The sequence below is a fragment of the Protopterus annectens genome, chromosome 5.part0 (genome assembly GCF_019279795.1).
Source record: "Protopterus annectens isolate FY-2018-M chromosome 5.part0, PAN1.0, whole genome shotgun sequence".
NCBI lineage: Eukaryota > Metazoa > Chordata > Ceratodontiformes > Protopteridae > Protopterus > Protopterus annectens.
Genome location: NC_056735.1, coordinates 1,474,016,623 through 1,474,041,622, shown reverse-complemented (window position 1 = coordinate 1,474,041,622; position 25,000 = coordinate 1,474,016,623). Strand labels below are relative to the sequence as shown.

At 39.3% G+C, this 25,000-nt stretch overlaps 1 protein-coding gene across 2 annotated transcripts in view; it reads left to right on the top strand.

The window, feature by feature from the left end:
• The window catches only part of ARHGEF17 (Rho guanine nucleotide exchange factor 17), a 2,179,236-nt gene that overhangs the window by 1,168,801 nt on the left and 985,435 nt on the right, over positions 1 to 25,000 (top strand). For both annotated transcript variants that reach the window (XM_044071304.1, XM_044071302.1), the window contains exon 3: positions 113 to 295. In XM_044071304.1, the coding sequence (XP_043927239.1) occupies positions 113 to 295 (183 nt within the window). The remainder of the gene's footprint in view (positions 1 to 112; positions 296 to 25,000) is intronic.

Genomic DNA, 25,000 nt, shown 5'->3' with positions numbered 1-25,000 from the left:
GGAATAACTCTGGTAGGTAACTAAGGTAGATACTGAATGAATGCTGGGATTCACATTGGTATCATGTGGAAGACTGCTGGAGTCTGACTTTTGTAACATATTGCCTTCACAGGGTTACATGAAGCCACTGAAACAGCCTGAGAATTCCTCCATCTGTGACCCATCTCTGGTTGATGAAATGTTCTATCAAATCCCAGAGCTCTTGGAACATCATGAGCAGTTCTTAGAAGAAGTTCAGCAGTGTGTCCAGGACTGGCATGAACTGCAGAAAGTAGGAGACTTGCTTGCTCTGTCGGTAAGTGTAAAGTATAGATGAATGAAGGCAGAATTTCTTAGCTCAGTCACCGGACATTTGCTTTGAACTTCTTTTGTTTTCTGAAGACCCATTCTTGCTGAAGTTAGAAATAGAGTGGTCTGCCTTCATTATTATTAAATGGATTATTATTTTGTGTTGTTTATGCCTTCTTTCAGTTGTTGGTTATCACCATCAGTGTGAATTTATAGCGGCTTTTAACAGAACATTACAAGTAAATCACAATTGCATCTGTGATGACATTGTGTTGTTCTCTTAAACCCTGAGTTGAGGACAGAGTTGTAAAATCAGTACTTTTCCTTTGACATATTTCATTGTAAAGTAAAAGTCATTCCTGTGTTGATTAGTGGCCACTTCAGTTACTTGTCTGTAGTACAGATCTGCACCACCATTGGTTTCCTAGTAACCTGCCAACAGTTCCATTTTTGGATGCACATTGTTGATAACAGTGAGTGTGTTCTGTATGCATTTTGAGCCCGAGCATATACTTTACTTCTGACTTGCATTTCTAGGAGGACCACAAGTCCTCCTGTGATGCCTACAGGCATGTACCCTTAGGTTGTAGTGCAGTATAGCAAGACAGGATCATGGCTCTGTGTCGTTTCTGAGCATGCATATGAGAGTCTGCTGATTCTGGTGTTGTCTTTTATGTGTATAGCTGTAGAGTGTGGCTTCTCGGGTACAAACTTCCAGACTGTCCAGTTCACCTCCCACCAGCAGAGGAGAGAAGGAGGAGTTACAAGTAATTTTTCAATGAGTTAGATGCAGTGGCAAAGAAGCTGCACTGTGGGGTTGCACACATGTCTGAGGGGCTTTCCTGTAGAGCAAGGCCTTAAATAGATCATTCAGCTGTAACATGCTAGATGACCTTAGGTTTCCAGTACTTCTTGATAAACTGGTGTGTTAGGGTTTTATTACTAGAGGTCAGCACTCTTTCCTACCCTCAAATGTGTAATCTTAACTTAATGGCAGCTTGGAAGTGGGAAGAGGACTAGCAAATGGCACTGTGACGCACGTGGGATTGGTAAGGTAACCGTTTACATCCAGATGGCATGTGTGACCAACAATGTAAGCTTAGTGCAAGAGACTGAAACATTTCTAAAACAAACATGTTTAGTTTCTGTTTTTAAGCTTATTGTTGAAATAATGTCAAACTGTCTTGATACAAGACTAAATTACATGACCATGTAAATTTAGTGAAGTTAAGAAATTAGATCACACAGATCATTGAATTGTTATAGTGAGCCTTAATTAAGCATACAAATAGCCTCAGAGCTTCATCTAGAAATTAAATAAGTAAAATACCTTAGACCTCCTTGAGCTGAAAAGTAAGAGCTGTGCTTTCCTTTTTACTATACATAAAGAATACGGTATTTTGTATTGTGAGTAGTTAGTACTTATTTGTCAAGGTTCTGTCGACACAAACAAACCCAAATTAAATAATTAAAATTTGGCTCAGCGTACTATTCTTATTATTAATATTTTGACACAGTATATGTGAATATGTTCCCTTATTTAATTTATGCTTATCTCAGGATAGAATAAGTGTCATAAAGTCAATGTTTTAGAGACACAGACTTCCATATTTAGAAGTGAGGTACACTTGGGGCAGGATGCCGAGATCACTAGCATTGTTAGAAGAAGTGTACTATACTACAGCACAGCATCCTGCCCCAAGTGTATGTTATTTCAGAATATACGTGTGTGTGTGTGTGTGTGTGTGTGTGTGTGTGTGTGTGTGTGTGTGTGTGTGTGTGTGTGTGTGTGTGTGTTAGGGGGTGGTAATTTGTTTACAGGCTTGCTTGGCTTTTTTCCGACATAAGCAAAAGGGCACTAGTCTCAACATTTGAGAAATACTAATATAGCCTGATAGAAAATACTGTATTATTTGTATGAGAAAAGCTGGTGAATGCATTGATTGTGCCTTTGATTATATGTTTCTGTACAGTTCACCTAACAGTAAATGATGCAGCCGTTTATCACAATAGTAATATTTGTTTAAAGGTATGCACGATGCTGTCTTCATTTGGAAGATAAAGGATGGAAGGACTCATATGTGTTAACATTAACACCTGACTGAACTATTAGCTAAAATCAGATTAAATTGATATCCAGAATAACTTGAATGGTTTAAGTTAAAGGAAACATCTGTATTTCTTCATGATAAAACAGAGTAACACAGCTTATAATACCCAGTTTAAAAAAATTATTTAAAATCTGTATTTTTTATGAGCTGAAAGATCTAAGGAATTCGCTGTCAAGAGAAATAAAAACAAAAAGGAGAAGCTTGAAAGAAAACAGGCCAGTATCTAAATGCAAGGTATTTAAAAAAAGATATTAGCAGCAGAGATTGTGCTTGAACATTATGTTCTGAATTGTATGGTTGTTAATGTTGGCTGCTTGAGCTGTATGCAGGAACATTATGAAACTTTTATGTAATGCTATTGTTTTTGAAATATATTAGATGCATATTGATATTTTTTTGTTGTGTGTACATATGTATATAATTAAAGACCTTGTTCTGAATGAATGTGAGTTAATGCATTTTTTCACTTCATTTACATTGTTTTATGTAGTAAACTGAAGACCATAAAAAACAGCAAGTCTAGTAAGGATATTAGTCCTTTTGATAATTACCAATGCAAGACTGTTTCTCAGTGATTCACCTTTAGAGTGTTTGCTTACAGAGCTCTACTTTATCACATAGTGATGCGCTCCTTTTTTTTTGTAAAGATTGGGTAGCCTTTGAAATGTGCTTTATGAGTTAGGACAGATAACACACGCAGAGTTTCCCCTGAATGTCACAGTATTCATAAAGAACTTAAATTTGCGTTTACCCCTTCAGTTTTAGGTCATAAGCTATGTGGCTGGAACTTTTAAACATAATCTAATGTTAAAGCCAGTTGGGATATTGTTTGGTAGGAGACATAGGTGACCTGCCTGAGATTGCCTGCTGTACTTAACAGCAAGATTAATAGTACAAATACTCTAGAATACAGAAATCATTCTGCAAAGCTGTTTTATATAGTTATCCAGGGTGATGGATGCTGTCTTTGTAATGAATATATTGCATTAAATATATTAATTTAAATAAGTTAATGAATAAAAAATGATACATTACAGGTTTCCAAATGTATGTCTCTCCTGGTAGGTCTAGGCTACAGACAGTGGGTGCTACATAATGCGCTGTAGGTTTGTATGGTGGACATTATAGCAGTGATTTTCAGCCTGTGTTACCCTAGGGTTTTTTGCACGTGTAGTCCAGAAATCTGCAGGTTTGTTAACTCATTCCATGCATGAGGTCATGAACATTACACAGATTTCACAGAAACAGTAAGCTTAATCTTTTTGCATTGTTGCAGTCCTGCTGCCATATCTCTGTCTTTTACGTCCATATTCTCAGACTACCAAAAGGGGTAGGCACCTTCTTTAATTACAGTTAATGGGTGACCCCAAAGGCCATAGCAGCTGCTGCTGAAGTCTGTGAATATACAAATACTACTAACTGTATTACTGTCAGCTATTCCAGATTTTGGCTTAAACTTTTGATCTGTCCCTCTTAAAATCTGTGATTTTTTTTTCTTTTCTTTCTTTTTTGTGAAAAGATGGATTCTGGATAGAAAATAATGACAATTATTACAGTTACAAACTTATTTTACTTCAGAAAATGCAAGTTAATCCATATCCTCTTATTCTGTTAGTTTTCTTTGTTAGTAACACCAATATTTTAAGTGGCTTTGACCTTTGGTATATCTGGCAGTATAAATGTCCTTGCCTGTTAGAAGACTGCAAAAATAAATATTGCCTGCATTTGTTGATTACTTAAAGTGTAATGGACTCGACTTTTATTCTGCATAGCAGAATATTGGCCTCTGTCTGTAAATGAGGATGTGATGTGCACGAGATATTCTGGGAGAAAGTTAAAGTCGGTTCTAATAGCATGAAATAAACTGTGTTGCTTAAATCAAATGCATGCTCATAACTGTGGTTGTTTGCAACAGTTATTAATTTAAATCAGGCAATAACTAAAATATGATTTGGACAGAGTTTTGTTTTATGACCGTTCTTTTTGAAGTACTAATATAGAAAATGTTGGAGCGTTGAAGATGATTTAGCAAGTCAGATCTTTCATTGATAAAATATGTCTATTCTGGTCTTAAAAATGACAGCTATTATAGTCATGCATATTGAGAAGAAATGGTCCGATTGTTAGTTATGGTTATAGAACTGAATATTGTTGTACGTAAACATAATCTGGTTAAGTTCTGGTTTCATAAATGTTGTAGCTTGTGATAATTTCCCCTAAAATTTGACTGTAGTTTTACTTTTAATGATGGATTAAACTGATTTGTTTACATTTCTGCATGGTTAAAATGACATAATTGCAAACAAATTTTGCCATATTCCTAAACTGTAAATGTCTATGCAGAGTATATTTTACCATCTGTATTATTTTGACTATATTTAGCACTCCCATTTTGCTTTACTTCAAACTTTGTTCTTTCTTTGTATTGTCTGGTACTTGAATGACAAAAAGCAGTGCTTGTCTCACTTTTAACAATGTAATATCGTTATATACTTGGCTACTTTTCTTTATAAGTACCTTAATCATGTTCTTTTGAAACTTCAAGGCTGTGGCTGAAATGGATTTACAACAGATGAGTTCATTGCCACAGTTAACACACACAAATGAGTAAAATAAATAAATGGAGCATCAGATATGCAAACATTGAAAACATCCAAATCTGTCAAGGAAAAAGGCTGAGTAAAGTAAAGCTAGAGTATTTTTTATGTGATTTAAAATTTATTTTTTATTTATTTTACATTTGTTGACCGGGCTAGTCTAGCTGGATATATGTCCATTTTCAGTAGAGGCCCGGGGAGAAAAGCTCCACACATACATAATAATGACAGACAGACATATTGTTAATAAAGACATACAATAAAAATAGAAATATAAATCAGTTTTGTTAATAAAATCAACATACATTAAGGAACTCAAACAGTTTGATATCATACATAATGTTTGATCAGTTTCGAAGCATTTTAAAACTTAACTCTTAAAAGAGTTAAGTAACCTCAATAAAGAGGCATTTCATGAGATGATCAGAAGAATAAATGCATATGTAGTAATTTTCGGTGAAATTTTGGAAATCCTGCGCAAAACTTGTCTGCAATATTTTCACTCTTGAAGAATAAAGCATTTTTATGAAACTGTTATCAATATAGGCATTAACAAGTATTTGCCTAGTACTGCTGTAGCATCCCTCTTCTTTTATTTGCAATGCTTTGCTGAAAGTTTTAATTGATCTGCAGGATTTTAGACGGTGATTTATGAGCTGAGGAATTCATCTGTACACAAAAATAAACATGTAAAGCAACATATTAACTATTGTGTTTTGTGCATGATTGATTAAAATAATGTAGTGCAGTGCAAACACTTAACATTCTGTCGATGTGTTTTTAGTTCTTACGCGCTCATTGTAAAATACCAGATTGTCTTAGACCTGGTTGCTTTAAGCATAGTGAATCCACTGGATGATTTACAAAATATGTAAAACTAGATAATTGTGCAGATATTAACCTAGTGGAATATACTGGGAATTTATGAGAAACCAGCATTGAGGAAATGATTAATTTCATTGTGTGCAATGATTCTCATATTGCCATTTAATTTACAAAATGTTTCCATACTCTAATAATGTATATTGTAAGATAATGTAGACAGTTTTACAAATGCATTTCTTCAAAATATAAAAGACAAATGAAAATTTTCAGTTTTGGTAAAAAGTCTGGAGAAGTTACATAAGAAAAAAAAAAGCTGTGAGCATGCTAGTGAAACACTTGCTTCTGCGTGCATTGCTGTTGGTTCATGCAATTCTTAAACTGTAAAGAAATCAGCTTATATGCATTTAAACCACTTTAGTCTAAAAATATAAAGAATAGAAATGTATCACAATAGTAATGGGAGTAAATTAGAGGGTACTATTTTGGAAAAAGTGCATTGTGAAAGAGGCATATGTTTAAAAAGTAAATTACAATGGAAAGAAGCACTTTTTATTTTAAAATTTGACATCCTGCATCCTAATGGGTTAAACAGAGAGCTTAATTGGAAATGGCTCTTACAATGAGTTGTTCTTAATTGTTTTATTGACCTTGTTTTAATATATAAATGAAGTGAAAAATTGGTATGGTTGTACTCTGTTAAAGGCATTTGCCGAGGCGCTAGAGAGAAGTCAAGTTTGTTATTGCAAAAATAAATGTCTTTGTTTTTGGATTTACTGGCTGAGTCGTCTTTTAAAAATAGAAAGCAGCCTGGCACTTTTTGCTTATCCAACTGTATAACTGTGAATGCAGGAGCTGATTTTCTAACAAGATTCTCAAAACAGTCGTGTGTATTCCCTTATGGTTTGTGCCTCCATGCCTGTCACCCATTGAGCATTCCTCTGTCAGTCTGTCACCCACTGAGCATTCCTCTGTCAGTCTGCAGCCCATTCCTGCCACTGTGGTTTATGCCCATTTTAGATACTAAGGCATTTGCAGGAGGTACAGTCGGTGTAGACACACACAAATTTGACAAGTCTTTGATGAAGTTAAATACCAGGGACTTGCTTTCTTTTTGCATGTTAAGTGTGGACATAAACTGAAGTTATACAGAGAAGTCCAAGTTATTAAACTGAAGGAAAGGAAAAGCGGTTTATGTTTTTCATATAGTTAGGAACTGTAATATGAAGAATACTGCTGCTCCCACAGAAACACAGATAGATGCAAGTTTCCTTGCCATGCTTAACAGAGTTTCCCAGTGTTTTATAATAAAGCTTGGACCCATGGCATAGAAGGATGAAACCCTGATTAAGGCTCAGCTGGCCTGTGTTTGTAGTTCCACTGGCATTTAAGCATCTAGGTGGAGGGGGGATAAGCTTGCGTAGCTGATGCTAGCTTGTTCACCGTAGGAAAGAGAATGCTACTAAGCTCATGATATTGGTGACACCTAACAGTGGCTGGGTGTATCTCCTGCCTGCAGAGTCTGTATTAGCTAACTCAGTGTTCAGCTGTGACCTTCCAGCTGAGCCAGGGAAAGAGAAAGTATGTGTAGAAGTGTGCACACCTATCTCAGCAAGGTAGCTATAGTGATTTTCCAAGAATAGTTGTCCAACTCCCTACTACAATACTCTTACTGCTGCTAGAATGAATGAAACAGTAGGGATCAGTGGACAAGAGCAGATAGAACTTGGGGGTCTTGCCTAGCTCAGGAAACCCACCCAAGGAATGAATGGACTAGTTGGGTACAGGTAATGGAGCCATTGGGCAACACCCTCTGGAGGTTGAGGGAAGAATTTTGTAATGAAGTGGCATGGCTGCAAAGTACGGTTTCAGACCAAGATCTTGTGACCATGACAAGGGCTTCCCATTTCAGGAACCGTGCCAATTCTCAACTCTGTCTCCTCTTATGAAGGGTGGTCACTCTCACATTCCTTCTCTGTGACCTGTTTTCAAAGTCATCAGTTTTAAGCTCTATTTGCTTAAATAGTGTAGCCAGTTCTTTCATCATCACAGATTTCTGTAATAAGTTAAAACTGCCATTGCAACAAATCACTTGCCTTTTAAAAGACTTTGTATCCTGGAATATTTCATGGAACAAGCTTATCAGAGAACTTACAGAAGTTTGCTTGCAAGTTTGACACCACTGCTGGGCTCTGTTTGTATCTCTTTCCCACAACCTGCCCAAACAGTGTTCCAAGATGAAAAAAAAAAGACAATAAACACATACCAAAACTCTTACAAGTTTATATTCAGATACCGTCATCTTAAGTAACAGAGGATGTTTGCTACTGTTTTAATAATAAAATTCTCCAGCCTGACTGGTTACACCTTGATATACTTGTGATTCCACAAATGTGCATCTCATGTTGTGACAGTTTTTTCTGCATTTTCAATGTCCTTAATGACAAACTAGATTTCAAATGTGGTGCTTTCCTTCTATAAGGACTCGCATTTCATGACGTGATTGTCAAAAAACTAACCTTGATTCTGTCTGTTTATTCCCTGCCTGCTGCCAGAGCTGTTGATCCCAGGTAACCAAAAGCTTAGCATTTCATGTCTCCAGCCCATGGAAAATTAACTTATGTCTTCTATATACATTCTTGTTATAATAAAGCAGTTTAGTATGTTTAGCATTGCTTTATAACAAACTGAAAGCGTGCCTTTCAAATTCACATGGATTTCAGAAAACGCTACAAGAACAACAAAATATTCAGGGCACATCTTATTTTCAGCTACTAATTTTGCACAGCAGGATCCTGGGGAAGTACTGCTGAATACATCATCACATACACCCCCAAGTAAACACAGAATGCGAATCAAGTGCATTCTCTTTTGCAGAACATAAAATAAAACATTTTAAGCACACTGTAAACATGCAATGACATGCAACCCAAACTACATCGTTATGTTATGATTAAAATTAGCTTATAAACTGCACCTATGATTATGCTGAGTAACAAAACAAGACTCCTGGAAATATTTGTCCCTTTGGGTTAGAGTAGAGTTGTTTATGGGCTTGTGATCTCCCTCATTATTGCAACCCAGAAATCTCTGGGTCTGTGAACTGACATAATGTCCTTAAACAGGCTATAAGAAATGACTTGAGCTAGACAGATAAACATAAATCCTTCTCCCATATCCACAACTTTACACAAATATTACATAATTCTCCGTGTTTACCTCAAGTGTAAAACGATGGTTCAAGTTAGGTTTTAATATTTTTGCCAGCTTCTTCTTTCAGTAAAATTACTTCATTCTTTTGGGCACCAGAAGGCAATGCATGTTCATACATTCACATAAAGTGTCCTTTAGCATACCTCTCAACTGTACAGATTTTCACAGAATGTCCAGATTTTTGCCTCAAATTTTCAAACCATTTTTCATAAAATTGTGGTTTTCTATCAAATCTTTGGCAAGTTATTGAACATTGAAGTTAGAAAGTAATGACAGACATTTGAGTTTCAAATTTCATACCCTTCAGTAAAGTCACACTAATGCAAATCCTGTTATTCTAGCAGCTTTCTAAGTTTATAAGAGCAATATTTAAAATGTATCCCTATTTTTGGGCCTTTGTCTCCCCATTATGGGTGGCTTTGTCCAGATTTCTTGCTGTAAGATGTTGGGAGGTATGTCCTTCAGCTTTATTACCAATATCCCTCATTGTCACTCGAGTTAGAAGCTGAGTAGATAACCCAGAAATAGCCCAGGAAGACTGATGAATATAGTACAAGTCAAAACCATGTGCCAGGCACAGAGACTATAGGATCATGACTTCAAAAGTGATGACTAATTTTCTTTTCTTTACACTAGAAAAAATGTACGCAAGTCACCAGTTGTACATTTTCAGTCTAAGCAAAATGTTTTTTTTTTCCCCAAAACTTGTAAGCAAGAACTAAAGAATGAGTTTTAATCAGTAGTTGTGCAGTTTAGTTTAAACTTTTAAATCACTAGCCTTCCCCTGATTTCAGATCTTTTTAAATATTTTATTAAATTCTGTTTTAAGTAGTGAAACAAGTATGAATGCATTAATAGGAAAGAAAACAAACCATACTAACATACTTCATTATTTTCTTGCAGTGCGCAATTTTTTTCTTTTTAGCAATTATCTATCATTACATAAATTGTTTAATTCTTATTTTCCTTTAAACCTCTTTTCTCATCCTGAACATTATTGCTCAGGTATTGTTCCCACAAATTCATTTTATTTCTTTGTAATTTTCTTGTCTCCTTTTCAAAATATCCCTCCTTCAGAACTTTTATCTCCTATGCAATATTCAGTACTTCAGTTATAGCTGGTTTAGATTTTGATTTACATTTTATAGTAATTGCTTTTTCCCCAGCCAATTGTATTAAACTTAGCAAGGCCTTACTATGTGTCTGGGCAGTCCACATACTGTGTCCCAGCTCAAAAGAATAATTTCCTTAGCAACAGGCATTTACTACCCCAACATTTTTGACAAAGTACTCTGTAGTGTTTTTTAAAGTCTGCTGATTTGTTACATTTGTGAAAAATTCCCTGAAGTTTGCTTGGGATATAAAAATAACTATGTAAACACTTCCAAGCAAAAATCCTAACCTTCTAGACTTTTTTGCATAATTGGGAGCCATACAGATGTCCTCCTATTGTTCCTTTGTAAATCTCTTTCCAGTCTCTCTCTTCCATCTTTTCTAACCTCCTCTGATTGATTGTTATGGTTATCGTGTGACATTTTCTTCTATTCTAGACTTAGTTAAAACCTCTACCATATCTTGTCTTTCATGAACTTTGCACTATTCCTTTCTCTTTACCTATACTCTGCAGTTCAAACTTCTGCTTGGCCTCATCCCACTCTGTTTACTCTCCCTAGCTAGATATTTGCTCCTAATACCTTGGTTCATTTGCGAATTTTCTCCAGTAAATTCCAAATCCCTGTCACCTATTTTCTGTATCCCTACTTGCAGTCATCCCAGTTGGTAAAATCTCCTTTCTAAATTTTCATGTTGGCTTAGTTCTTAAAATTCTTTCAAATTTATGAATTTAATACTTAGTTATAGTGATGGTAGTTCTCCATAAGGACCTTTAACCAAAATTGTACTCTTTCCTTATTTGTGCACTCCCCCACCATTTCATCATCAACACTTTTTGCTGTGATTTATAACCTTATATGAACCTTATCTACATAGATCTAAAGTATCCCTAGCAACCCTAAAACACCTTGCTCTATGGAAAGAATCAATTTATCAAGCTTAACTATTGGCTCAAAGTCAGTCAATACTTCTGTTAGAGAGTACAAATGCTACTATTACCTTACTCATAAAATCCCTGCTAACTCTGTCATATGTTTCTTAGCATCAAGACCAACCAAACAATGGAGGTATTTTCTTACATTCTGCTCCATTTGGATCATCATTGCCATTCTATTGTCAAATGTTTTCATCCCCTCCAAAATAATACATTGATCCATATCTATCAATGCTGGCAACACCTTTGCAATTCTAATAGCTAATATAGATATAAATACTTTATAATCATGCTTTAAAACTGAAATGGGTCTACATGATGCTGGATCTGAAGGAGTCTTTACCCTCTTTGGGTAGTACAACCAACACAGTTGTCTTCCAAAATGTTGGTATCACCTTTTTTAAATATTGTTATTGACTTTCAAGATCTTCAGCACCGTCTCTCTAATGGGCTGGCATCACTATATAAATAGTCTGCAAAAAACTATCAGGCTATGGGAGCACTTTTTGTGTTGATTCCTGAGTTATCAGACTATGTGAGCCCTCTTTTTCAGGATAGTTGAGCCTTCAGAGTATGAGAGCCATTTTTGCCAGAATTCTTGAGTTTTCAGACTATGGGAGTCTTTTTTGTCAACATGCTTGAGCCTTCAGACTGAAGGAACCCTTTTTGTCAGGATGCTTCAGCTTTCAGACAATACAAGCCCTTTTTGTCAAGATGATTGAGCTTTCATACTATGCAAGCGTTTTTTTTTTTTTAATCAGGAGCATTAGATTCCTTTCATGTCCTTTCATTATTAACAGTTTATTTGCTCACCTTTAGCTTATGTCAAATGGCTTATGTAGTCCAAAAGCTTGAGCAGGGTGTAATGTAAAGTCTGTGTTGCTCCAATTAAATACATTACATCACTTCTTCATATTGTGGTCTATTCTGTCAGTGAACCAGCTCAGCATTTCTTCCTTTATTTTTCTCTGTCTTAGTCAGATATAATTTTATATATAGGATTTAGAAGAATTCCAGCTGCCCCGTGCCTTACTGAATTTTAATTTAGTATGCCGGTAATTTTATATGTCTATTGCAGTTTATAAAAAGTGTCCATATTTCTTCTGTGGCATTCTACCCATAGATCATCTGAGTAATATGCAAAAAGCAGAATACTTGAATGTTTCAACATCAGTGGATTTGATCAGGGTATATAACGGAGTCAAATTGCTGTGAAAGGAGCATTAAATCATACCCCTATCCAGTCTACCTTCATAACTTTAGAGTACACTTCCACTGAAGATGATAATAGTAGTAATAGTAAGTAAGGGCGTGACGTCCAGTTCCGAGGAGGTCATCATGCTACTTCATTCGGCCCTAATCAGACCCCTCATTGAGTATAACATCTCCTTTGAATACAGAGCATAAACAAAATGTCCTATGCAGATCATCTCAAAGCCCTATCTCTGTACTCCGTTTCCTACAGGCTGTTGAGAGACCGTCTATGCCTCTCATACAAGGCATCCTTGGATCCTGCTTTGATGGACCTTATGATTTAAGCAAAATGAACAGGGTCAGAAGTACTAGATCCAAGGACTTAAATTCTGATTATGATATACATAGGGAACATTGGAGGGACAGGTATGTGTCTTAGAGGATTCCCATTCTCGGGAACAGGTTTCCCATCCATGTGAACATAAATTCTTCACTAATCCTATTTAAGCATAACCTGGACCAGTGGATGGGAAATCATAAATTTACTCCTGTTCTGGTACTTACATCTTTGATGGACAGATGCACTATCTAACATATACCCTCTTAAAATGACCTCTAAAGCACAATAAGAAATGGGAGACATTTGGGTTTGTATGGCTAGGCTTGTAAAGGCCTGAGTGGCTGTTAGTCTAGTATATACCTATGAACTAGCTCTTCAGCCACTGCTGTTGTCTTCTACAGATTATCGTAAACAGAGACCTGTCTTCAGTATGCTACAGAAAGGTTAGGCTCTTTTGTATTATCCACTGCTATGTATTTCTTTACTGCCCATTAAAAAGGTGATAAAAAAACACCACAGTTAGGAAAGGTGGAAGTCCTTTTTTAGCTGGCTGTTCTCTAATAACCACTACACTGTATTTCTTTACTGCTGCACTTAAAAGGTGATCAAAACACCACAGCTGATTAGGAAATCACAACCTGTTAGTGTGTTGCCTCGGCATGTAAAGCCTGGCTGTTTTACTAGAAGTGCGTTGGTGTGTCATGTTATGCTATTAAGCATTTGTAAACAGAAAGCTTAAATAAGAAGGTTGTTTAACACTTCTGTTATTGTATAAAATAAGAATGCCTGTAAGCGTTCAAATAAATGTAAAATAAGATTTTCATACTGGAGATTAGCGTGGGAATTGTCATATAACATACTCTTGGTCACTATGTGCGACTGTGTAACCCCAAGATTTTCAGTAGACATGAGTCTATCTATAAACTACCATATTAAATTGTTCATAGGTTCATAGGTTCATACTAGGCTATCTGCCCAAGGGCATTTATAAGCCTAGCCCATAGTTATTTGGCTTTCGCCACCCCTTTAGTTTGAATAAAACTATGCCTATTATTTTGCTGTGCCTCTGTCAAGCAGTGACACTGAAGTAATCCTGGGGTATATCTGCGATCCCCCATCCATTGGTCAAGATTCCTCTTGAACAAGGCCAGCGAGGTGCTCTGCCTCACATGTACATGTACCTCACATGTACCGGGATTTTGTTCCACAGCATAGGGAGTCTCTGGGTGATGAATCTGTCCCTCCAGCACGTTCTATTAATAACCGTGTCAAGGTTTAAGTCTCCCGCCCTTGTGGTTCTGAGGGATCTAGATTTTTTGAGGTGAAGCATATTCATCAAATCAGGGTTTGACATGGCCTTATATGTCAGGCACAGGTCACCTCTGAGCAAGCGGTATGAGACTGAATAGAGCTGGAGTTCTTTCAGTCGGGCAGCATAAGACATATTTTTGAGACCCTTTATCCTTTTGGTGAGGAACTTTTGGGGCCTTTCCAGCTGCTGCAGGTGTCGGGTCAGATACATTCCGAATGGGGCATTGTACTCAATCATAGGTCTAATGAGTGATGAGTACAGGGGGACGATGACCTCCCTTGATCTAGATGTGAATCCGTTCATGATCAGGTGGGCAATGTAGAAGGTTTTCCTAACTACTTTAGCAACATGAGTGTCAAACGAAAGGCTACTGTCAACCTGGGTCCCCAGATCGCTGATGACTTCTTCTGTGCTCAGTGGATTGCCACCTATATGGTAGCTAGGGGTAACCTTGTTTTTCCCGAAGGGTATGACTATGCATTTCTTGGCATTTAACTTTAGGCCATGGCTCTGGCACCAGTTATCCGTTTCTGTGAGGCCCTTCTGAAGGATATCTGTGTCAGATGTGTTTTCGACTATGGCGCCCAGTTTGCAGTCATCTGCAAACTTTGTCAGCCATAACCCTCCTGTGTTTGCTTGTACTTCAGAAAAGTAGATGCCGAACAAGAGTGGACCCAGGACTGAGCCCTGTGGGACACCACTTGTGACAGGCTTTGAGTCTGACATGGCTCCAGCAACTCTGACCCTGTGGGTTCTGTCACTTAGCCAGTTTGCAACCCATCTTGTCATGTATGGGTTTACATTCAAGCTGATGAGTTTTTCGATGATACCTGAGTGGGGTATTGTGTCAAAGGCCTTTGCCAGGTCAAGGTAGGCTGTATGAACTGCCTTTCCCTCATCAATGGCCTTGGTGACTGTCTCGAAAAAGTCAACCAAGTTTAAAAGGCATGCTCTGCCTTTGACAAAGCCAAACTGGGTTGGATCCAAAGTCTGCAAGTTCCCTATATCTTTATTTATGAGTTCCATTATGATCCTCTCCATGGCTTTGCAGATAAGGCTTGTCAAGCTAATGGGACGGTAATTTCCAGGGTCGGTGGAGGCACCGCCCTTGTGAAGTGGGACCACAGTCGCCGTGCGCCACTTCTTGGGTACGTATCCTGAGGTGAGGCTAAGATTAAACAGCTGTCCTAACTGCGGGTTTAATTCCTCATTGAGTTCATGGAGCACACAGCCGGGGACACCATCCGGTCCCATGGATGCTGTGTTTTTTGCTTTGGAGAGAGCAGTTCTCACCTGGGCGTTGGAGATGTTTGGGGCTACAATCCTCTGGTATGGCTATCTCTCCTTTTGGCGCGGCCGGGGGGAGAAGTTTGCACTGAACCTGTCAGCCAGTATGTTGGCAATGTGTGTAGGTTCAGTAATCTTCACATCATTTTGAACTAATTCTGAGCATATCTGGGAGTTTCCTCCTAGGTTTCTAACATAGCTAAAGAAGGCCTTATGAGTGTCTTTTGAGTCCTTGGTGATTTTTCTCTCAAAATTTGCCTTGGATGATTTTATGAGAGCTCTTAGTTTTTTACTTATAATGATCAAAGGTGTCTTACCTTTCAAGGATTTTGCTCTATCTTGTAGTAGCTTCCTCCTTTTGTTGTAGAGCTTGTTTATGGCTGGGGTCCACCAGACTGGGCGCTTGCCTTTGGTACAAAGAGTCTTAGTTTTGTTTGGGATTGCCTGATCCATGCAGTCCTGTAGGTGCTGGTAGAAGGCATTTGTAAGTGATTCAGCGGTTTGAGTAATGTTTACCACTGGCTCAGGGGCCTTAAAGGAGACCACACTAGTTTTTAGAAGTGTGAAGTCGGCTTTTGAGAAGTTTTCACTGTGGTCTTTTTATTTCAGGTGGGGGCGGGATGAGGACCTCCAGCGAGATTAGTTTATGATCTGATCTCACCAGTGAGGGGTATACTTCCGGTGTTGAACATTGTGATCCCATGTTCGTGATGATGAGATCAAGTATGTTTTCTCCTCTTGTGGGGATGGTGACTAGTTGTTCCATGGCATTTGAGTTTATGAACTCCAGGAACCTTTGGGCTAGAGTGTTTGGGCTTGAGTAGTGTTCCCAGTCTATATTAGGGTAGTTGAAGTCACCTAGTATGATGGTGTTTGGAGATACATTTATCCCCTCCATTGTTTTCAGGAAGGCCATGTGAGGTTCCTGAGTTTGAGAGGGTGGCCTGTAACATGCTACAAATTGCAGAGCAGTCTTGCCTATGGTTAATTGCACTTGGATGGTCTCCGATGCATCGTGCGTTGCCACCAACCTTGAGGTGTGGGTGTCCTTTATGAATATGGACACCCCCCCCCCTTCTTGGTGTTGTCCGGATTTTGGGGCCGGAACGCATGATATGAGGTGAAACCTGATAGTGCTGGGGTGCTCTCAGGAGCCTTGAACCAGGTTTCAGTCACAGCACAGACATCGATGTTCTCCATACTGAGAACCACTGATTCTGCCAGATGTGGTACTTACTTTGCACTGTTGGACACTTTTTCAATAGAAAATTGTAAGCTGTGCAGGCAGCAGAACAACTAGATGCCAAAGAAACTCGCACATGAGCACAGCGTGCTTATTCTAATCATATATCTGTCTACTCTCTTGGAAACAGTACAGTTTGAAAGCTTCTTTTTGTTTATCTTAAGTAATGTTTTTCTCTTAGTTTGTAACAGTACTATAGTTATCTCAACAGAAAGAAATCTGGCAAAAAAGTATGCTGTACTCCAGGAACCAGAAACTTTTACAAATCTGTAAAAGCATGGATCTAATAATTTTCCAGTTTGTAACCAAGCTGACTGGATATCTTCTGTTAAAAGCATGACTTTTCTTGAAAGCATGTTACAGTATCAGCAACATGCAGCACATTCTGTTACATTTAAGATTGTAACTTGCCTGCTTCCTACAGTCTTGACATACATAATTTTATACACACCAAATGTATATAATCAACCCTACTTAGTGAGCCATGGGATATTTTATTTTAGACTACCCTTTTCGTATCAATATTTTTCATTGTTTTGTTTCAAAAATCAGTTTTACACAATAACAAGAGTCATGGAAAATGTAAAATATAAAAAAATTAAACTGCGCCAGTGGAGTAAAAGTGATAAAGCCCTGTATGTGGTCCAGTTTGATTAGGGGATTGGTTGCATGCTGCTGCTGCTGGGGCAGGAGGGGCTTGCACATACTGGGGGAGATCTCGATAGGAGCAAGTGGAGGAGCACAGATACACCTGACATAGTGGAGGGGTGTAGCTGGTCCTTTGTAGTGATGCAAGTACCCATATCACCACGGGGACTGGGGGGTTGTTAAGACAGTTAGATGGGTGGCAGTGAGAGTATTAATTCCCCTGTGGCTGTCTGGATGATCCCCCCACAGATGGCTCTCACCCTAAGGGATCTGGTGAGACTCCATTCACCACTAGGCAATGAATGGGCACAAGGTCCAGTTGGGGGAGGTCTAGATAATTGGCAAACAAGGGGGTATAAATATGTAGAAGAAGCTATATATGGGGGCAAAAAGTTTTTTCATGTTGCTTAGCACATCCGTACTTTGGGATGGAATTGTAAAGCTACAGAATTATAATGTATGCTGCTGCTGCTGTATTTTTGAGGCTAAGCCACCCTGAGTAGCCCTAGACAAGCTTCTATATTGACTGTTCTCTCTGTTGTCAGGGTACTGAAGACTTGAGCTGTTATGTGAAAGTTGTTACAGTGCAGTATTTGACAGTGAGAGAGTGACTGACTGATTGCAGTTTGCTTAGTCCCCTCCCTCATCTCTGGGCACTTTACACCACCATCCCTGAAACTAGAGGATTTGGATGCACAGGTTAAGGTTCTGTTCCAGGGATGCCCATTTCTTCATGCAGGTGGAATGCTATTGCACAGAACAGGGATATGGAATAATTCTGATTTTCAGAATGTGGAAAGTATTTATTTATTTTTATTTATTTATTTAGTTATTGATTTATTTTAGGACAAAATGTTTAGCATGCAGTGGATGAGGATCTAATGACAAGTGTTTGCTGGTACAAGTGCTCTAGGTTCTTCTTGCATTACATTCCTTCCTTCCACACTTAGGTGGGCAGTTCAGCCAGAATCTTACACCCCCAACTTACGTTGCAGACAGGTATAAAGCTTTATTTTATATATATATATATATATATATATATATATATATATATATGAGTTTACTTCTAATCATCGAAAGACTACTTACCCAAAAATGAATTTACACAAATGACAACACCAAACAATGAATACATTGAGTGTTTACTTTACACTACCAATTTTTTTTAACAGGGAATGTATGCACTCGGCCAACATGGGGAAATTTGCCCTTTTCCCCACTGTAGTGCTATCCCAAAGTTGTTATATTTAGTTAGGGGGTTGTGGGGGGGGGGGTGCAGCCATACTGGGTTTGACATACTTCGGTGTGTTTCTATGTTGAATGTTGGCCAAGTGCATACTTCCCTGTTAAAAAGATTCGGTAGTGTGATCGTTTGGTGTATTCACAGATTGGTGTTGTCTCTGTAAATTCAGTTTTGGGCAAGTAGTCTTTCAATTATTAGAAGTAGATCTATGTGTATATATAGACACACACACCAGAGGTCAGAAAGGTGCTTAACAAGCTCATCATTTCACTGATTTCAGAGTATAATCAAGGCACTGCATGCATTACATATAAATTCCCATCAGTTACACATCTCATTGTATTGCCTCATTAGCTGGTCAGAAATCAAGCTGTGTTTCTTACACATAATTTAGTTGGTATGAATTTGTGCTGTAACTGTTTAATATGTTGTGACTCAGCTCTTCAACACAATTGTATTTTGTCACATTGAATCCCCAAAATGGCAGTGGTCCACGCGGCTCACCTGAAGGCGTCAAGTTCCAGGTGTTTCCGGTATCTTTCGACGACTGGCTCCTGTCAGCCACCACCAGGCATCAGCGTAGCAAGCCAGGGATTACAATAGACCTTTGTTCTGTTTAGGCATCAATCAGCGAAAAGTCATCCTTATGCGTACCCGTCTAATACCTTCATAGAAATGGCTTTAGACACTGTTAGGATGTCAGCTACCCTTACAAGAACAAAGAGTTTCAGACATTCAGACTCATGTCAGGATCATTCTGGCCAGCAAAAGTACAGGCCAGGATGGTTCTAAGGTATTAGGTCTCATGGCTGCGGCCATTACTCTTCTTCCCTGGCTCGATTCTACATGTACTCCTTCAGTGGATGCTGTTCACACAGTGGTCATACCAGCAACTCCTATCGTCACCAGATTCTGGTGACACAGACATCACAAAAAGAACATGCGCGGTGGATCACATGGAGTACCGGAGTTCCTGGAGCGGAGTTGGCACGCAGCCTTCGATAGCCACTGTCACCGCGGATGCCTCCTGATGGTGGGGGTCATTATCAGGCAGGATGGTTCATGGGGCGTGGCAACCGTTCGGTACCATCTGCACATAAATGTCCCTGGAGATGAGAGCAGTGCTTTTTTAACGTTGCAAGCCCTCAGCGACTTTCTTCCCGTGGGAACAGTGAGATCCACACGAACCAACATGTCACAGCAGTTTGGTATATCAACAAACGAAGGCGGGAACCAAAGTCCTACCCCTTGTGTCGGCGGCTCAGACTATGGCCAATGGGCAATCTCCTCTCATGGGTTTCTGGTAGCCAGCGCGTATCCTGGGAAAACCAACATTATGGCGGACAGATTGAGCAGAGCTATTCTCATGCCTCGCGAGTGGTCTCTCAAGCAATCCTATAGCGGAAGAGATTTTTTTCTGGAATGGGAATTAAGTCCCGTATTCGATCTTTTGCTACTCCCCCAAAACAGCAAATGTCCAGACTTCTTCAACCTCTTCCCTCTATCAGGCCATCCCCAGAGAGCGCTCTGACCCAGGATTGGCCCCAGGGACTTCTTTATGCCTTCCCTCCATTTCCTCTGATCCTCAGGTGATCCAGCTTCCGTTTGAGAGCCAAATTGATTCTCATTGCCCCTTACTGGCCTCGACAAGTTTGGTTCCCGTTCCTCCATCATCACCTTTGGTGCAGCATTGGCATCTGGACCCAGTGCCAGATCTGCCGATTCACCAATCCGGGATCAGCTACACCCGGTCAATCCCTTCTCTCAACCTCACAGCATGGTTGCTCCACTTCCTTCCTTAGCCAGGCTTCCATGATCTCCTAGCAGTTAGAGATATCGCCGCCAGCCTACCTAAAATCACTACCAGGAGGATTTACACAAGCAAATGGAAGCGTTTCTCTTATTGGGCTAAGGCCCAAATATTGATCCTTTACTGCCCTGTTCCAGGCGGTTGGACTCTTAGCAGAGATTTTCCATGCAGGCTCTCTTCTTCCACAGTCAGAGTTCAGTTGGCTGCTATTTCTAATTTTTCATGTAGGATAGCAGATCATAATATTATGTCCCATAAGGCTCTGCAGGGCCTTTTGAAAAGAATTTTCTACTAAAGCCTCCAATCAGGAATCCTCCTCCTCAGTGGGATTTAATTTAGTGCTGACATCCTTGATTCTTCCCCGCCGAGCCAGCTGTTTCTTGTTCTAAATATCTTTCTTGGAAAACTTTATTCCTAGTGGCTATTACATCTGCCAGGAGGGTGTCTGAACTTCATGCTCTTTTAGGTTCGACCCCTATTTGATTTTCACAAAAGACAAGTATCTTTGAGAACTAATCCATCCTTTTACCCTAGGGTGGCTTGAAAAACAATCTGAATCAATCCATTGATCTCCTGTATTTTTCTAACTATTCAGATAGAGCTGAACCAAAGCTACATTATCTTGTCGTCCACCGTCAGCTTAGACGTATTTGGACAGAACAAAAGGTAGGAATCTGATCCAACTTTTTGTTTCCTATCTGGGGATAATAAAAAAGGGCCTTCCACTGTTTCTAAAGTGACTTTGTCCAGATGGCTTTCTTAGGTCATCACTGAAATTTATCTGATCGAAGGGGAAAACAGCTGTGCTCAAACCTAAAAACACATTCAACTAGGAGTTTAGCTACTTCTACAGCTTTTCAAAGCTAGACTGCTTTGGACACTATTTGTGCAGCGACCACTTGGGCCACTCCTCACACTTTGTTCCCATTACAAATTGGTTGGCCTCCAGGGACAAGAACCAGTTTATCTACAGTCCTCAAAGAGTTTGTTCCATTGAGCCACCCAGGATAAGAAGGTGCTGAGACTGGCGGTCTATCAAAGCAGAATGGCTGAGATTGACAGCTTAACATTAAGTTATGTTCCTATAGCGTTCCATGTTAGTTGTCTTCTCTGCGCCTTCTTTTCTTGCGACCCTCCCTCCTTCCCCTGGCCTGGACAGACCTTGTATAAGCTATTATGCTAAAAGCCATTCTAACCTGGTCCTTTTTCCATCTGTAAGTTTCTTCTTCCTTTGGGAAGTATTTTTATGCTTGGTGTTATTGCCCTTTGTCAACAAGCAGAGATCTGGGTACTTCCTGCCTTGCATCATGGGATATGGGGCTGCCGCCGAGCTGGTGAAAGAGTTCTCGAGCTAAAGCAAAGTGCCGGTAGAACCGGGGATCGACTCGAACCCCATCAGAAACAAGAAAGAAGCTGAGAAGACGAAAAGCTAACATGGAACGTTATGGTAGGAACATAACTTCTTATTTTCATACTGGAGATTAGCGTGGAAATTGTCATATAACATACTCTTGGTCACTATGTGCGACTGTTTTTTCATGAGTGTAACCCCAAGATTTTCAGTAGACATGAGTCTATCTATAAACTACCATATTAAATTTTATCACTTGATACCACTGATTCTGCAAGATGTGGTACTTACTTTGCACTGTTGGACACTTTTTCAATAGAAAATTGTAAGCTGTGCAGGCAGCCAGGTAACTAGATGCCAAAGAAACTTCGCGCATGAGCACAAGCGTGCTTATTCTAATCATATATCTGTCTACTCTCTTGGAAACAGTACAGTTTGAAGCTTCTTTTGTTTATCTTAAAGTAATGTTTCTCTTAGTTTGTAACAATTGCTATAGTTGTCTCAACAGAAAGAAATCTGGCAAAAAAGTATGCTGTACTCCAGGAACCAGAAACATTTACAAATCTGTAAAAGCATGGGTCTAATAATTTTCCAGTTTGTAACCAAGCTGAACTGGATATCTTCTGTTGAAAACATGACTTTTCTTGGCTTATGTTACAGTATCAGCAACATGCAGCATTTCTGTTACATTTAAAGATTTGTAACTTGCCTGCTTCCTACAGTCTTGACATACATAATTTTTTATACACACCAAATATATAATCAACCCTACTTAGTGAGCCATGGGATATTTTATTTAGACTACCCTTTTTAGGTATCAATATTTTCATTGTTTTGTTTCAAAAAATCAGTTTTACACAATAACAAGAGTCATGGAAAATGTAAAATATAAAAAAATTAAACTTCTGCGCCAGTGGGGTAAAAGTGATAAAGCCCTGTATGTGGTCCAGTTTGATTAGGGGATTGATTTGCATGCTGCTGCTGCTGGGGCAGGAGGGGCTTGCACATACTGGGGAGATCTCGATAGGAGCAAGTGGAGGAGCACAGATACACCTGACATAGTGGAGGGTGTAGCTGGTCCTTTAGTGATGCAAGAACCCATATCACCACGGGGACTGGGGGGTTGTTAAGACAGTTAGATGGGTGGCAGTGAGAGTATTAATTCCACTGTGGCTGTCTGGATGATCCCCCCACAGATGGCTCACCTAAAGGGATCTGGTGAGACTCCATTCACCACTAGGCAATGAATGGGCACAAGGTCCAGTTGGGGGAGGTCTAGATAATTGGCAAACAAAGGGGTGTAAATATGTAGAAGAAGCTATATATGGGGGCAAAAAGTTTTTTCATGTTGCTTAGCACATCCATACTTTGGGATGGAATTGTAAAGCTACAGAATTATAATGTATGCTGCTGCTGCTGTATTTTTGAGGCTAAGCCACCCTGAGTAGCCCTAGACAAGCTTCTATATTGCCTGTTCTCTCTGTTGTCAGGGTGCTGCAGACTTGAGCTGTTATGTGAAAGTTGTTACAGTGCAGTATTTGACAGTGAGAGAGTGACTGACTGATTGCAGTTTGCTTAGTCCCCTCCCTCATCTGTGGGCACTTTACACCACCATCCCTGAAACTAGAGGATTTGGATGCACAGGTTAAGGTTCTGTTCCAGGGATGCCCATTTCTTCATGCAGGTGGAATGCTATTGCACAGAACAGGGATATGGAATAATGCTGATTTTCAGAATGTGGAAAGTATTTATTTATTTTTATTTATTTATTTATTGATTTATTGTAGGACAAAATGTTTAGCATGCAGTGGATGAGGATCTAATGACAAGTGTTTGCTGGTACAAGTGCTCTAGGTTCTTCTTGCATTACGTTCCTTCCTTCCACACTTAGGTGGGCAGTTCAGCCAGAATCTTACACCCCCAACTTACGTTGCAGACAGGTATAAAGCTTTATTTTATATATATATATATATATATATATATATATATATATGAGTTTACTTCTAATCATCGAAAGACCACTTACCCAAAAATGAATTTACACAAATGACAACACCAAACAATGAATACATTGAGTGTTTACACTACCAATTTTTTTAACAGGGAATGTATGCACTCGGCCAACATGGGGAAATTTGCCCTTTTCCCCACTGTAGTGCGATCCCAAAGTTGTTATATTTAGTTAGGGGGTTGTGGGGGGTGCAGCCATACTGGGTTTGACATACTTCGGTGTGTTTCTATGTTGAATGTTGGCCACGTGCATACTTCCCTGTTAAAAAGATTCGGTAGTGTGATCGTTTGGTGTATTCACAGATTGGTGTTGTCTCGGTAAATTCAGTTTTGGGCAAGTAGTCTTTCAATTATTAGAAGTAGATCTATGTGTATATATAGACACACACACCAGAGGTCAGAAAGGTGCTTAACAAGCTCATCATTTCACTGATTTCAGAGTATAATCAAGGCACTGCATGCATTACATATAAATTCCCATCAGTTACACATCTCATTGTATTGCCTCATTAGCTGGTCAGAAATCAAGCTGTGTTTCTTACACATAATTTAGTTGGTATGAATTTGTGCTGTAACTGTTTAATATGTTGTGACAGTTTTCAGTAAACTACATTATTTTCTGTTTTTGATTTTGAGGTAGAAGTTTGGTTTTGTGAAGGGTAGATTTTGCCTGCTCAACTTGGTCGACTTCTTTGAGTCAGTCGCCAGAGCTGTGGATGAAGGCAATGTGGTTCATACAGCCTACCTTGATCTGGCCAAGGCTTTTGATACCATTCCCCACTCAGGAATCATAGAAAAACTCACTAAGCTAGGCATCAACCCCTATATCACTAGGCGGGTTGCAAACTGGCTCACAGATAGAACCCACAGTGTGAAAGTAGCTGACTCCAAGTCAGACTGACGACTAGTCACAAGTGGAGTCTCACAGGGTTTGGTCCTGGGTCCTCAGCTGTTTGGTATCTACTTATCTGAAGTCCAGGCCAACACGAAAGGACTCTGGCCGATAAAGTTCACAGACGATTGCAAGTTGGGACCTATTATTAACTCCCCAAGTGATGTTGACATCCTACAGAATGGCCTCACTGAGAACAAAGACTGGTGTCAGAACCATGGCTTTCAGCTCAATGCCAAAAGATGTTGTCATCCCCTTTGGGAAAAACCAGGTCCCCATGAATTACCACATTGATGGTAGTCCACTGAACACAGAAGGCATTATAAGAGATCTGGGAACACAGGTTGACAGCAACCTCTCTTTTGATCACCACATTGCCACTGTGGCCAGAAAGTCCTTCTATGTGGCACATCTCATTACTAAGGGTTTTGCATCCAGGAAGAAAGAGGTCATTGTCTCCCTCTACTCTTCCCTCATTAGGCTAATCATCCCTCATTAGGCTAATCATCGAGTACAATGCCCCATTTGGCATGTACCAAACTAGATACCTGCAACAGCTGGAGAGAGCCCCCAAAAAAGCCAAAACTCACAA